Genomic DNA, 12,372 nt, shown 5'->3' on the forward strand with positions numbered 1-12,372 from the left:
GCAAAAAGGGGAAAGGTTGTTGAACCATTTAAAAAAAATAGCCAGATCAGTATAACTACCGGTAAGTACATTCTGCTCCAATGACTTTGTTATTAAGAGCAATGGTTGACAGGTGAATTCATGAGAGAGAGAGAAAGGGAGAGAGAGAGAGAGTGCGAGAGAGCGCGCGTGCGAGAGAGAGAGATCCTGCAAAGATTACCAGTTGCTGCCATCTCATTCAGGTAAAGTTCTTTCCTACAGTGTCCTGTGCCTCACCTTCACAGGGCAGAGAGATTGCTTAAACAATCTCTTCCTGAAGAGATTTTTTTCCTGCAAAACAGCAGGTTCCTAAAAAGAGCTCACTACAAGTTAACAAGCTCAACTCTGTGAACTAAATTAGTATATTAGAATCCTCTGGACGGCTGCACTGCTACCTGAAACTGATCAGACCTTAAAGAGTCTCGCATTGACGTTTTTTATTATGAGTGCATCAACTTTGGCTCTAAATGTATATATTTATTTTATTTTATTTTATTAGATTTATATACCGCCCTTTCCCGAAGGACTCAGGGTGGTTTACAGGGTATTTAAAACAAGAAATACAAAAGTTAAAAACAATTTAAAAAATTACATCAATCCCTGAAAAAAAAAGTAAAAACCCCAATTAAAATTAAAATTAAAATTTTCAGCCTGGGCCAGAGAGCTCGAAGAGCCAGGTCTTCAGGTCCCGGCAGAATGAACGGAGGTCGGGGGCAGTCCTGAGCTCCACGGGCAGCTGGTTCCAGAGGGCAGGCGCACCCACTGAGAAGGCTCTCCCCCTGGGTGTTATCCGCCGGCAATCTTTTACCGGCGGCACCCTGAGCAGACCCTCCCTGTGGGAGCCCACTGGACGAAGGGAACTTGATGCTGGCAGCAGATGTTCCCTCAGATATCCCGGACCCAAGCCATTTAGGGCTTTATAGTTCATCACCAGCACCTTGAATCTCACCCGGAGGGCAACCGGGAGCCAATTCAGCTCGCGGAGTAGAGGTGTTACATGGGAGTATCGGGAAACCCCCATCACAACTCGCGCGGCCGCATTCTGCACCAGCTGAAGCCTCTGAGTGGTCCTCAAGGGCAGCCCCATGTAGAGAGCGTTGCAGTAGTCTAAACGGGAGGTCACGAGCACATGAGTGACTGTGCGTAGGGCATCTCGGTCCAGGTAGGGTCGCAACTGGCGCACCAGGCGAACCTGGGCAAAAGCCCCCCTGGTCACGGCTCCTATATGGTCTTCAAAATTGAGCCGGGAGTCAAGGAGGACGCCCAAGTTGCGAGCCCTATCAACAGGGGGTAACACCTCACCCCCCATCGTTAAAGGTGGAATGGTATGGTTAACCCGAGATGCCAATATGCACAGCCACTCAGTCTTGGCAGGATTGAGACGAAGCCTGTTTCTCCCCATCCAGACCTGGACCGCCTCCAGGCAACGGGACATCACAGCGAGGGCATCGCTGGGTTGGTTCGGGGTGGAAAGAAAAAGTTGGGTATCATCAGCGTACTGATGATATATATTGGTCAGACAATGATTTTATTACTATTTTTTACCATCATATTTGCAAATGGTGGCAAGTAAGCTAATTGCTAAATGAAGAGTGGCTGTAGGTTGCTATAAAGCAGGGATGTCAAATTGCTGGCCCGCGGGCCAGTTGCATCATATGGAAGCCACATCCACCCCAGCTCCGGCAATGCAAAAAAAAAGTCGCAATATGTCGCGACATGTCACATGACATGGCGAGTTTGACACCCGGGCTATAGAGGCATAATTTAATCCATTTCAAGTGATACGTGTTTATTATTAGTTCAGCTTTTAAATTGTCTAAATGTATAATATAATAAAGTATTTTACTCACTGATACCCAGGGATGGTTTAATATCTGAGCAGCTGTATATCGTTCTTCCACATTTACTTGTAACATAAGACTAATTAATTCCTGAGAAACAACAAAAAGATGAAGAAAAGATTCAGCAGAATGCATTTTGCATTAAACAAAGGAATAGCAAACTCCCAAAGCTGAATAAACTGCCAAGGACTTGGGCTAATACAGCAGTATACAAAGGGAGAAACGAGAGGCTAGGACGATAACTCAAAGAGTTTTGCAGAAAAGCTCAACACCATATGTGATGCCACACAAATTCTTAGATGTTTCTACATGTTTTACCAATTTACAGAGTATGAGAAATAATGAAAAACTAGAGAGCCAAGTTTGGACCAAAAATAAAATCTGACAGGCATCACCGAAACACTGCAAGACTATAGTTCTAAAGGGAAAGAGCAAATGTCACTTTAAAGAGGAAAAAAGGAGGATCCATGAAATACAGAGTTGTCAACTTTACTTTCCTATTGGGCAAGATTCTTTAAAGATTATTAAATAGCATAAGCTTGTTATGAACATTTGCATAAGCAAGTTAACAGAAGCCAACATGGCTTTGCCATAAATAAACCACGCCCGCCTAACTTTATCTTATTCTATTAAGAATTATCAGCTTGATATAACAGGAGTCAGCCAGGCACATTGTGTACCTGGACTACAGCACAACTTTCAATACAATTTATCACGAACCTATCCTTAATGAAATTACAAAATATGGAATAATAATACTGCTATATGAGCTCAAAACACAATGCATTAGTGCAGTGAATGGGTGCTTGGTAATGGCTTAGCTCCAGTTTGTGTGGAAATATTGAGTCAAATACCACAGTGCTCCTTTTTGGACTCTGTATTTTTCATTTTTTTTATCAATGACTTGGACAACAGGACTGAGGGGATGCTTATTAAGTCTGCCAATGGCAGAAAGCTGGAAAGATGGCAGAAAGCTGGAGATACAGCTAGTTCTGAAGAGGAGAAACAGCACGTCTAGACAGTATTGAGCAGCGGACTGAAATGTAAAGTTCTGAATCTGGATAAGAAAAAATAATAGGCATGGTACAAGGATGTGGAGATAGAATTTTCTCTCTCCAATGTAAAAAGGATTTGGGTGCACTTATCGACTACCAGTTAAACATGAGCCACTCAATGTGCTGCAGCTATTAAAAAAGAAATAGAATGGCAGATTGTAGGAAGGATTTTTTTTATTCCTCCTTGGACAAACTCTACTTTGAAATATGGCTCCAGTTCCGGATACCACAGTCCCCAAATGACAGTGACAAGTGCAAGTAAGTTTATATGAATAGAATAGAATAGAGCTGGAAGGGACACTCCAGGTCTTCTAGTCCAGCCCCCTGGTCAAGTAGGAGAACCTACACCATCTCAGACAGGTGATTGTCTAGTCTTTTCTTAAAAATCTCCAGTGATGGAGGCAAGCTGTTCCACTGGTTGATTGTCCTCGCTGTCAGGAAGTTTTTCCTTAATTCCAGGTTGCTTCTCTCTTTGATCAGTTTCCAACCATTGTTTCTCGTCCTTCCCTCTGGTGCTCTGGTGAACAACCTGACCCCTTCTGCCTGACCCCTTCTACCTTCAGATACTGGAATACTGCTATCATGTCTCCCCTATTTCTTCTTTTCTTTAGACTATCCATATGAAGGCTATCAACCCTATGAGCACAGTTTAAAGGAATTGGGTATGATAAATTATAGATGTCTCAGTGAAGGAATGATAGGAGTCATTAAGTAAGAAATGAACATTTATTGTTGTGATTAATTAAAAACTTAGAGCAACTGTTTCATTTTATTTCAGGAAAGAAAAAGGGGAAAATCCAGCCACTGTATGTTTAAATAAATCAGTAATAGATTTACTTACAAATCTATCTGCTGGTGCTTAAATTTAGGCTAATATTTGCTATAAATGGAAAAGTGTCTGTATACCTATCCAGCAGGAAAAAATGGTCAACAAATACTCTTGGTGTTATTTAAAGTATCTGTGTAGTGATTTCAAAACAGAAAACTTCATCATTCACTTTATTTTCAGAAAAGAAAAGCTATGCATATTTTCTCAATTAGTTCCTCTCTAGTGGTAATATAGAGCACGAAGACTGTGCTGAAAGCCTATAAATCTTTAAACATCGCTACGTTACTATTACAGTATAACCCAATTCTCACTTACTTTAGTATACATAAAATCCTTTAGGTGTATACCTAGCAGACTGTCCCAGTAGGATTAGTAGGATTACTGTCAGATTAATTAATCTGATTTTAAAAATGAGGCTCACAATGGGATTTGCACCTGTTATTGTTCCTAGAATGCAGTGACAGGCTTGGTCAAGAAATGTCTTTTTCTATCAAGGACATCAGTGCTGTTATACCCATTGTAAGCAAATTTGGATTTGACAAGATGACATATGCCTCAGGGGGTGTGTTGGTGTATTGTTTTGAAAGTTATTCTGTAGCAGTCCCATCAGAGCCATGGTGGTGCAGTGATATTGCAGGCTACTTCTGCTGACTGCTGGCTGCCAGCAGTTCGACTCTTACTGGCTCAAGGGTGACTCAGCCTTCCATCTTTCCAAGGTCAGTAAACTGATGATCCAGACTGTTGGGAGCAATATACTGTTTCTCTAAACCACTTAGAAAGGGCTGTAAAGCACTGTGAAGAAGGCTAAGTGCTATTGCTATTGTTATTAGAGAGCCTTGGTGGAGCAGTGGGCTAATGCCTCCTTAAGTAACACCAGCTGCCTGCAATTAGTGCAGGTTCGCGTCCCACCAGGCTCAAGGTTGACTCAGCCTTCCATCCTTCCCAGGTAGGTAAAATGAGGACCCAGATTGTTGGGGGCAATTAAGCTGACTTTGTAATAATGCCGCTTGGGTGTGTGTGTGAAAGCCCTAATAAGCAGGCATATACATAGAATGAAGGCTACTGCTAAGCTTGTAAGCCACCCTGAGTCTTCGGAGAAGGGTGGGATATAAATGGAAATAAAATAAAAATAAATTAGGCAGGCATGTCAAACTGCCGGCCCATGGGTTGGATGTGTCACGCCGAAACTGCGTCCACCCCATTGCCGGCAATGGGGAAAAAGTCCCGATATGTCACACGACATCATGTGATGTCATGAGTTTGACATGCCTGCTATTAGGGGTTCCAATTGTTTAAAATCATTAATAGCTGTTGTCTACTGAGTTGCTGATGAAAGGCTGTGTTGGTTTGTGGATGCATCCTAACATCCCTGAAGTATTTGGGAAGAATCATTCCATCTGTCAACATGAACTTTGGAAGAGTTCAGTTATTTTGAAATAATTCACACATATTCACAACTGCTATTTACTTGTGAAATGACTTCTGGGGCTTGTATAATGACACATGACAATAAATATTCATTGTCTCACATGAAATTATCTTATGTTGTTTCACTAATCCAGATTTCTCTGTGGGCACGCCAGACCTTTGGAACCGTTTACTGGTTGAGCTCCGGATGGCTCCCGACCTTCGCTCCTTCTGCCGTGACCTAAAAACATACTTATTTGAACAAGCTGGCCTGGTCTGATGGGTTTGGGGTATTTTAATATTATTGTATTAATTTTATTGTAATTGGGCTGCATTATTTAATTCTTTTTTAACTTTTGTACACTGTATTTTTATTGCCCTTGAAAACCACCCGGAGGCTTCAGCTGGTGCAGAATGCGGCTGCACGGGTAGTGATGGGAGCTCCCCGATACTCCCATATAACACCTCTGCTCCATGAGCTGCATTGGTTACCGGTTGCCCTCCGGGTGAGATTTAAGGTGCTGGTACTTACCTTTAAAGCCCTACATGGCTTAGGCCCGGGATACTTGCAGGACCATCTGCTACCGGGAACGAATTCCCATCACCCAGTACGCTCACACAGAGAAGGCCTCCTTAGGGTACCGTCGGCTAGACAATGTCGGCTGGCGAACCCCAGGGGAAGGGCCTTCTCTGTGGGAGCGCCAGTCCTATGAAATCAGCTCCCCCCTGAGCTTCGGATGGCCCAAGATCTCCAGTCCTTTCGCCGCGGCCTCAAAACACTCCTTTTCCACCTGGCTGACCTGGACTGACAGGCATTTTAATTATGTTTACAATTTTTAATTTATTTTTAATTTTTAATTTTAATTTATTGCACAGATAATAGCCGCCCTGAGTCCTTCGGGAGATAGGGCGGGATATAAGTCCAATTAATAAATAAATAAATAAATTGTATTTGCCCTGTACACCGCCCTGAGTCCTTTGGGAGAAGGGCGGTATAGAAATTAAATAATAATAATAATAATAATAATAATAATAATAATTATTATTATTATTATTATTATTATTATTATTATTATTATTATTATTATTATTATTATTATTATTTATAATTAATGTTTTTCTTTCCAAGGCTTCTGTAATTCTCTTCCAAATCTCAATTTCTAATGAATCTTTCAAATTTTTAGTGATAAGCAAGAGGTTACACATAATCATACAAACCTATTTATTTATATCTGCAACTTTTTGCAAAGAGGTAGAAAACAGATACCTCAATCAAGAGTCTACAAACAACTAATAAAATTGAGTCAGTCACATTAACAAAGAATGCCGACTGGTGGCCCCCAGGGGGAGGGCGTTCTCTGTGGGCGCGCCGGATTTATGGAACCATCTTCCGGTTGAGCTCCGGATGGCGCCTGACCTCCGCTCCTTCCGGCGCGATCTAAAGACTTACCTCTTCGAACAAGCTGGCCTGGCCTGATGGGATGGGGTTGGGTTTTATTAATGTGTTTTAACTTTTTTATTGTGTTTTAACTTATTGTAAGAGTTGTAAGCATTCTGTTTAATTTCTTTTAATTTTTGTATTTTGTATTTTGTCTTTTAACATGCATTGCCCTGTTCACCGCCCTGAGTCCTTCGGGAGAAGGGCGGTATACAAATAAAATTAATAATAATAATAATAATAATAATAATAACAACAACAACATAGCTACCCTATAGATCAGGATGTCAAACATGTGACATCAAGTGACATATCGGGACTTTTTCCCCATTGCCGGCAATGGGGTGGGCACAGTTTCAGCGTGAAACATCTGGCCCATGGGCCAGGAGTTTGCCATGCCTGCTATAGATAAATTGAGGACACATAATAAATTACATCCAGTTCGCTTCTAATTTGATTAGGTTAGAAGTGCTTATTTTCTAAAATTTGTATCATTAACATAAACTAGCATAAAATTATAGGAAAGATACAAGACAAGACAGATACTACATGACCACAAAATATGGTTGTTAGGTCATGCTGGTGCTGATGTAAACTGTGAGTGTACTTTATTAACAATTCTTATACTTTTTAGATTGCACAACTCTTAATAACATAAAAAAAGATTCTTTTTCAGGGAACAAATTCTTTCCCCCCCATAAATTGTAAGAACACACAATTGCATATGAATAATTACGGTATTTGTTTTAAAAAACGTTCTTACAAAAATGAAGGTTATTTGTAAAAGCGTTATATTAATTCATTGCTGAGAACAGTAAAATGTCTGCAAAGTATTTATAAATGCAACTAATGTACATGAATGTTAGAAATTGGCAGCTATTTTATGTTTTCTTAGTTCATTTCTCACTCACAGTTTACATCAGCATCAGCATGACCTGACAACCATATTTTGTGGTCATGTAGTATCTGCCTTGTCTTGTATGTTTCCTATAATTTTATGCTATCTTATGTTAATTATACAAATTTTAGAAAATAAGCAGTTCTAACCTAATCAAAACAGAAGTGAACTGGATGTAATTTATTATGCATATTCAATTTATCTATAGGGTAGCTATGTTAATATGACTGACTCAATTTTATTACTTATTTGTAGACTCTTGATTGAGGTGTCTCTATTTTGGGAGTGGGTAGATAGTACATGCCACATTCAGAGCCAATCAGCATCTGAACACCAGATGGACCCTAATTGGGTTTTTGGTACATGGTTGTTTGAAGCTATTAATTGAAAAGACAGGACAATTTTGGCTTTGGAACAGATCATACCTGGGCATTTAGGAGATGAGATTTGCTGTTGTTGATATTTTGTTTTTGTGAATGTGAATATTGTTTTTGTGAGGGTGGTTATTGTTTTATCCCTGATGCTCGGATTGAATGCTGTGATTTCATCTTTTAACCCACATATTATTATTATTATTATTATTATTATTATTATTATTATTATTATTATTATTATTATTATTATTATTATTATTATTATTATTATTATTATTATTAATTTTATTTGTATACCGCCCTTCTCCCGAAGGACTCAGGGCGGTGAACAGGGCAATGCATGTTAAAAGACAAAATACAAAATACAAAAATTAAAAGAAATTAAACAGAATGCCCACAACTCTTACAATAAGTTAAAACACAATAAAAAAGTTAAAACACATTAATAAAACCCAACCCCATCCCATCAGGGCAGGCCAGCTTGTTCGAAGAGGTAAGTCTTTAGATCGTGCCGGAAGGAGCGGAGGTTGGGCGCCATCCAGAGCTCAACCGGAAGATGGTTCCATAAATCCGGCGCGCCCACAGAGAACGCCCTCCCCCTGGGGGCCACCAGTCGGCATTCTTTGACCAGTGGCACCCTGAGGAGGCCCTCTCTGTGGGAGCGTACTGGGCGGAGGGAAGTTGATGCCGGCCGCAGGTGCTCCCTAAGGTATTCCGGACCCATGCCATGTAGGGCTTTGTAGGTCATTACCAACACCTTGAATCTCACCCGGAAGACAACTGGAAGCCAATGCAGCTCGCGGAGCAGAGGTGTAACATGGGAGTATCGGGAAACTCCCAACACAACTCTCGCGGCTGCATTCTGTACCAGTTGGAGCCTCCAAGTGGTCTTCAAGGGCAGCCCCATGTAGAGAGCGTTGCAGTAGTCCAAGCGAGAGGTCACAAGCGCGTGAGTGACCGTACGTAAGCCATCCCGGTCTAGATAGGGCTGCAACTGGCGCACCAGGCAGACCTGGGCGAAGGCACAGTCATGTCTGTGCAAAGTGTAGCAATATAAATCAAACAAAAGAATGAATACATAAATAATGTTCAAAATATCCCCAATGGGATTAATGAGAATAATATACTCTGTAGGTCACTCAGAACAAAAAATCAGGATAACATATAATTATAGGGTTAGACTGTATATTCCTACACAAAGGCTTGAGTTTTACAGGTCCTAAGCAAGGAAAGGATTTTAATTATGGTAGGGATAGGCCAAATTGGCTTTATCAGAATTGTTTTCATACTTTCAACTCTGACACTTTCAAGGCATCTTGGTACCTTAGCAGAGTCAGTGATGTTATCCCAATACGGAGAAGGAAATTCTAGCTTTCCAATTAAGATCTGATCAAAAAGATCCTCTTGAATATTGTTCTCACTGTGGATCAAAACCAAGCAGGAAAACATTACTATGATAGTCATTGTATAGTTCATTCATAAAAGCTAAATTACAAGATTAATTTGACATGCAATATTAATTCTAATTTCTAATTTCAGTATACATACAAGCTGAATTTAGTTTGAGTATAAATACAATCACTATTGTTTTCTTTGTAAATTATTTGTTTAAGGAAGACACTAGTAATATCTCTACTATTGTCTCCAGATTTTTCTCAGATAGTGGAATACTGAATTTCTGATACAATGGCAAGTATGTAAAATAGGAAAATATAAAGAATTAAGAATGTATATGTATGACAACTTCAAAATTAAAACTGTCTACTCTATGGCATATAGGTTGCACCTATTTTTGGGAAAATCAAGTCTGCTTAAAATGTAATTTTACGTATTCCTTCTTTAACCAATGTCACTTTTTCAATACAAGAGATAAACTAAAATCATCAGTTATCCCAAATTTTGGAAAACCTGATGAGTGTTAGGACATCTCCTTAAACAGGAATAGCAAAAATATTTATCAATTAAAAATCAGAGCACTTTGGCTAAAAAGCAAATGCAATACTTTTCATGCATTATTAATTGATTCAACTTACCTACGAAAAGGTGGAAACCCACATAAGAGTATGTATGTAATGACACCTGCAGCCCAAATATCCACCTTTAAGCCATAACTACAAAAAAAAGTTTGGGAGAGTTGCAATTTAAATATAAATATACACCAAAGTACTGTATATTGAATTTAGTATCATTTTTAAAATATCACTTTTAATATTGGTGCATAATCCAAACTTTAATTTGCCAATCTAATAAGCAACTGAATGTAATTTGCAATGGGAAAGACAGAAAATCTTGGCAGCAATTTTGTATACATATATATAAAACCAATTCTGAGGTAAAGTGAAGTAAATATTTAAAATTTCTTTCACCCTATTTTTATGAATCATCTTTCTAAAGTTGCTGAGTTTTGTGGCATTGCCACCATATATGTAAAAATGATCAAATCCAATTATAACATTTACAGCAATTATTTTCAGTATGTAGTATCCCTTTTGTCAACAGCCAATAAAACAATACTATTCCTAAGTTTCTCTAATATTCACAGAACATTAAATATTTTCCTTCCATTGATATTCTTATTGCTGCATATTCTGTTTACATTTTGTATCCATTTAATTATGCAGTTTTACTTGTTCAGTTTCTGAATGATATTTCAATTTATACGTAAGTCCTAACAGATATTTTGAGTTTTGTATTTTAAGCTTTTCAATTCAATGAAATCTCTAAATATGCCACTTTGTTTTCGTAGTTTTTTGAACTATGCTATTTGAAAATATTGAAACCAATTAGGTATTTTGACCATATCAAGGAAAGAGTCTTGAATGATTCCATATTTTTAAATTAAAGTTTAAAGTTATTATTGCTAAGCTTGTAAGCCGCCCTGAGTCTTCGGAGAAGGGCGGGATATAAATGGAATTAAAATAAATAAAAAATAAATTATCAGGGTTTTAACTGATCACTTTTTACTTTTTAGCTAATTTCCCTTTACTAAAATAAATATTTTATAAATATTTTAGTAAAGGCAAGTATGCTAAAAAGTAAAAAGTGATCATTAAATAAATAAATATTTTAGTAAAGGATATAGTCTGGACTTATTATTTTTAATATTTATTCCATGCTATATATAATTGATCTATTTTGCATTTAACCTTTCTACTTGTATCTATCAGACACTGAAAAAGTTCTCTTCAGTAAGTAAGGTGCAAATTTAAGATTATACCTAACAAACCTCTGATTTACAAAATTTGATAAGTTGCATTTTGCAACAAGCTTTTAGACAAGTTTTTAGAATAAATTATTTATTTTATTATTTTTAAATTAAAAATATTAACAATACCTGTTCAGATAACCAGGCACAGATCACATTTAGTTGTTTTTAAAAATAATGTTAATATTATTTGTGGACTAAGAACACCAAAACTCTATTTTAAAATGAATTTTCACCCTGTTTCTGCAATAATTTCTGGAGCCACGTAGGTTGGTGTGCCACAGACTGTATAAAGAGGTCCTTCAACTACAGTGGCTAATCCAAAGTCTCCTAGCTTCAAGGATTTTGTCCCATCTGGATATACACAGACCTGAGAGGGGGAAAAAGATAATAAATCATATTGTGAAATAGGAACAATATCTAGTAACATGGTTAGGCAATCTAGGATACTATGCATGTATTACACTATTTAGAAATAGGCTGACAAATAGTTGTCCAATGTCTTCTTAGGCAGAATACATTCTTTTCATTACATTAGTTTAAATAGTTGAGCTAAAGCACGGTAATTCCTAAGATTAGTTTAGTGCAATATTTTAGACACAAGGAACCCAAATGACACTATGAGCTGATCAAAGTTACTTCTTTATTTGTTGCAGGCCTATTTACAGGAATTTTGCCAGACTGACTTCATTGCCTTGGGAACGGATTCTGGGACGGATTCTACACTACTTCTTGCTGTGCAAGAACTAAATTCAGGTCACTCTTTACACCTCTCTCTCACCTTAGCTGGAGATTAACACCACATATAAACACAAGCCAAATTACACTTCAGAAAACCCAAAATGTATAGAATTTTGCCAAAAATGCTGCCTAGAGAAAAGGTTGTATATTTTTATGACTGAACTAGATCTAGCCACACAGATTGAATCTGCAAATTATATCTAATCTTATTTGTTGCTGGTTTCAAACCAACTAATACTGATTAAACAATATTGATTATAAAACCAGCTATCATAGTTTGTCAGCCCTCTGAAGGAGACCAGATCAGGAAACTGACTCCAAAGTAAAACTAGAATTATACTTTATTTAGACAAGCTAAGGTCACAGAAATTCTAAGTGTATTTTCTCTCATTTATACCAAATAAATCAAGGAGGAACAGGTGAATTTCTTCCTAAAGCTATTTACTTTACCAGGGCTTAAGGAATGCTTTTCCCTTGTTTATATAATGGTTTCTGAATATTAGCAATATCTGAGTCTTAAACTATATCTATCTATCTATCTATCTATCTATCTATCTATCTATCTA

General features: G+C 37.9%; 1 protein-coding gene across 1 annotated transcript in view; it reads right to left on the bottom strand.

Annotated features, from left to right (window-relative positions):
• DCLK2 (doublecortin like kinase 2) overlaps positions 1–12,372 on the bottom strand; it is a gene marked incomplete at both ends in the record, with an annotated part of 68,634 nt that overhangs the window by 6,721 nt on the left and 49,541 nt on the right. Inside the window, 4 exons of the mRNA XM_081333233.1 lie at positions 1,869–1,949; positions 9,184–9,280; positions 9,894–9,971; positions 11,302–11,435. Of these exons, the coding sequence (XP_081189359.1) occupies positions 1,869–1,949; positions 9,184–9,280; positions 9,894–9,971; positions 11,302–11,435 (390 nt within the window). The remainder of the gene's footprint in view (positions 1–1,868; positions 1,950–9,183; positions 9,281–9,893; positions 9,972–11,301; positions 11,436–12,372) is intronic.

This window comes from Vipera berus (genome assembly GCF_964194415.1).
Source record: "Vipera berus genome assembly, chromosome: 7".
NCBI lineage: Eukaryota > Metazoa > Chordata > Lepidosauria > Squamata > Viperidae > Vipera > Vipera berus.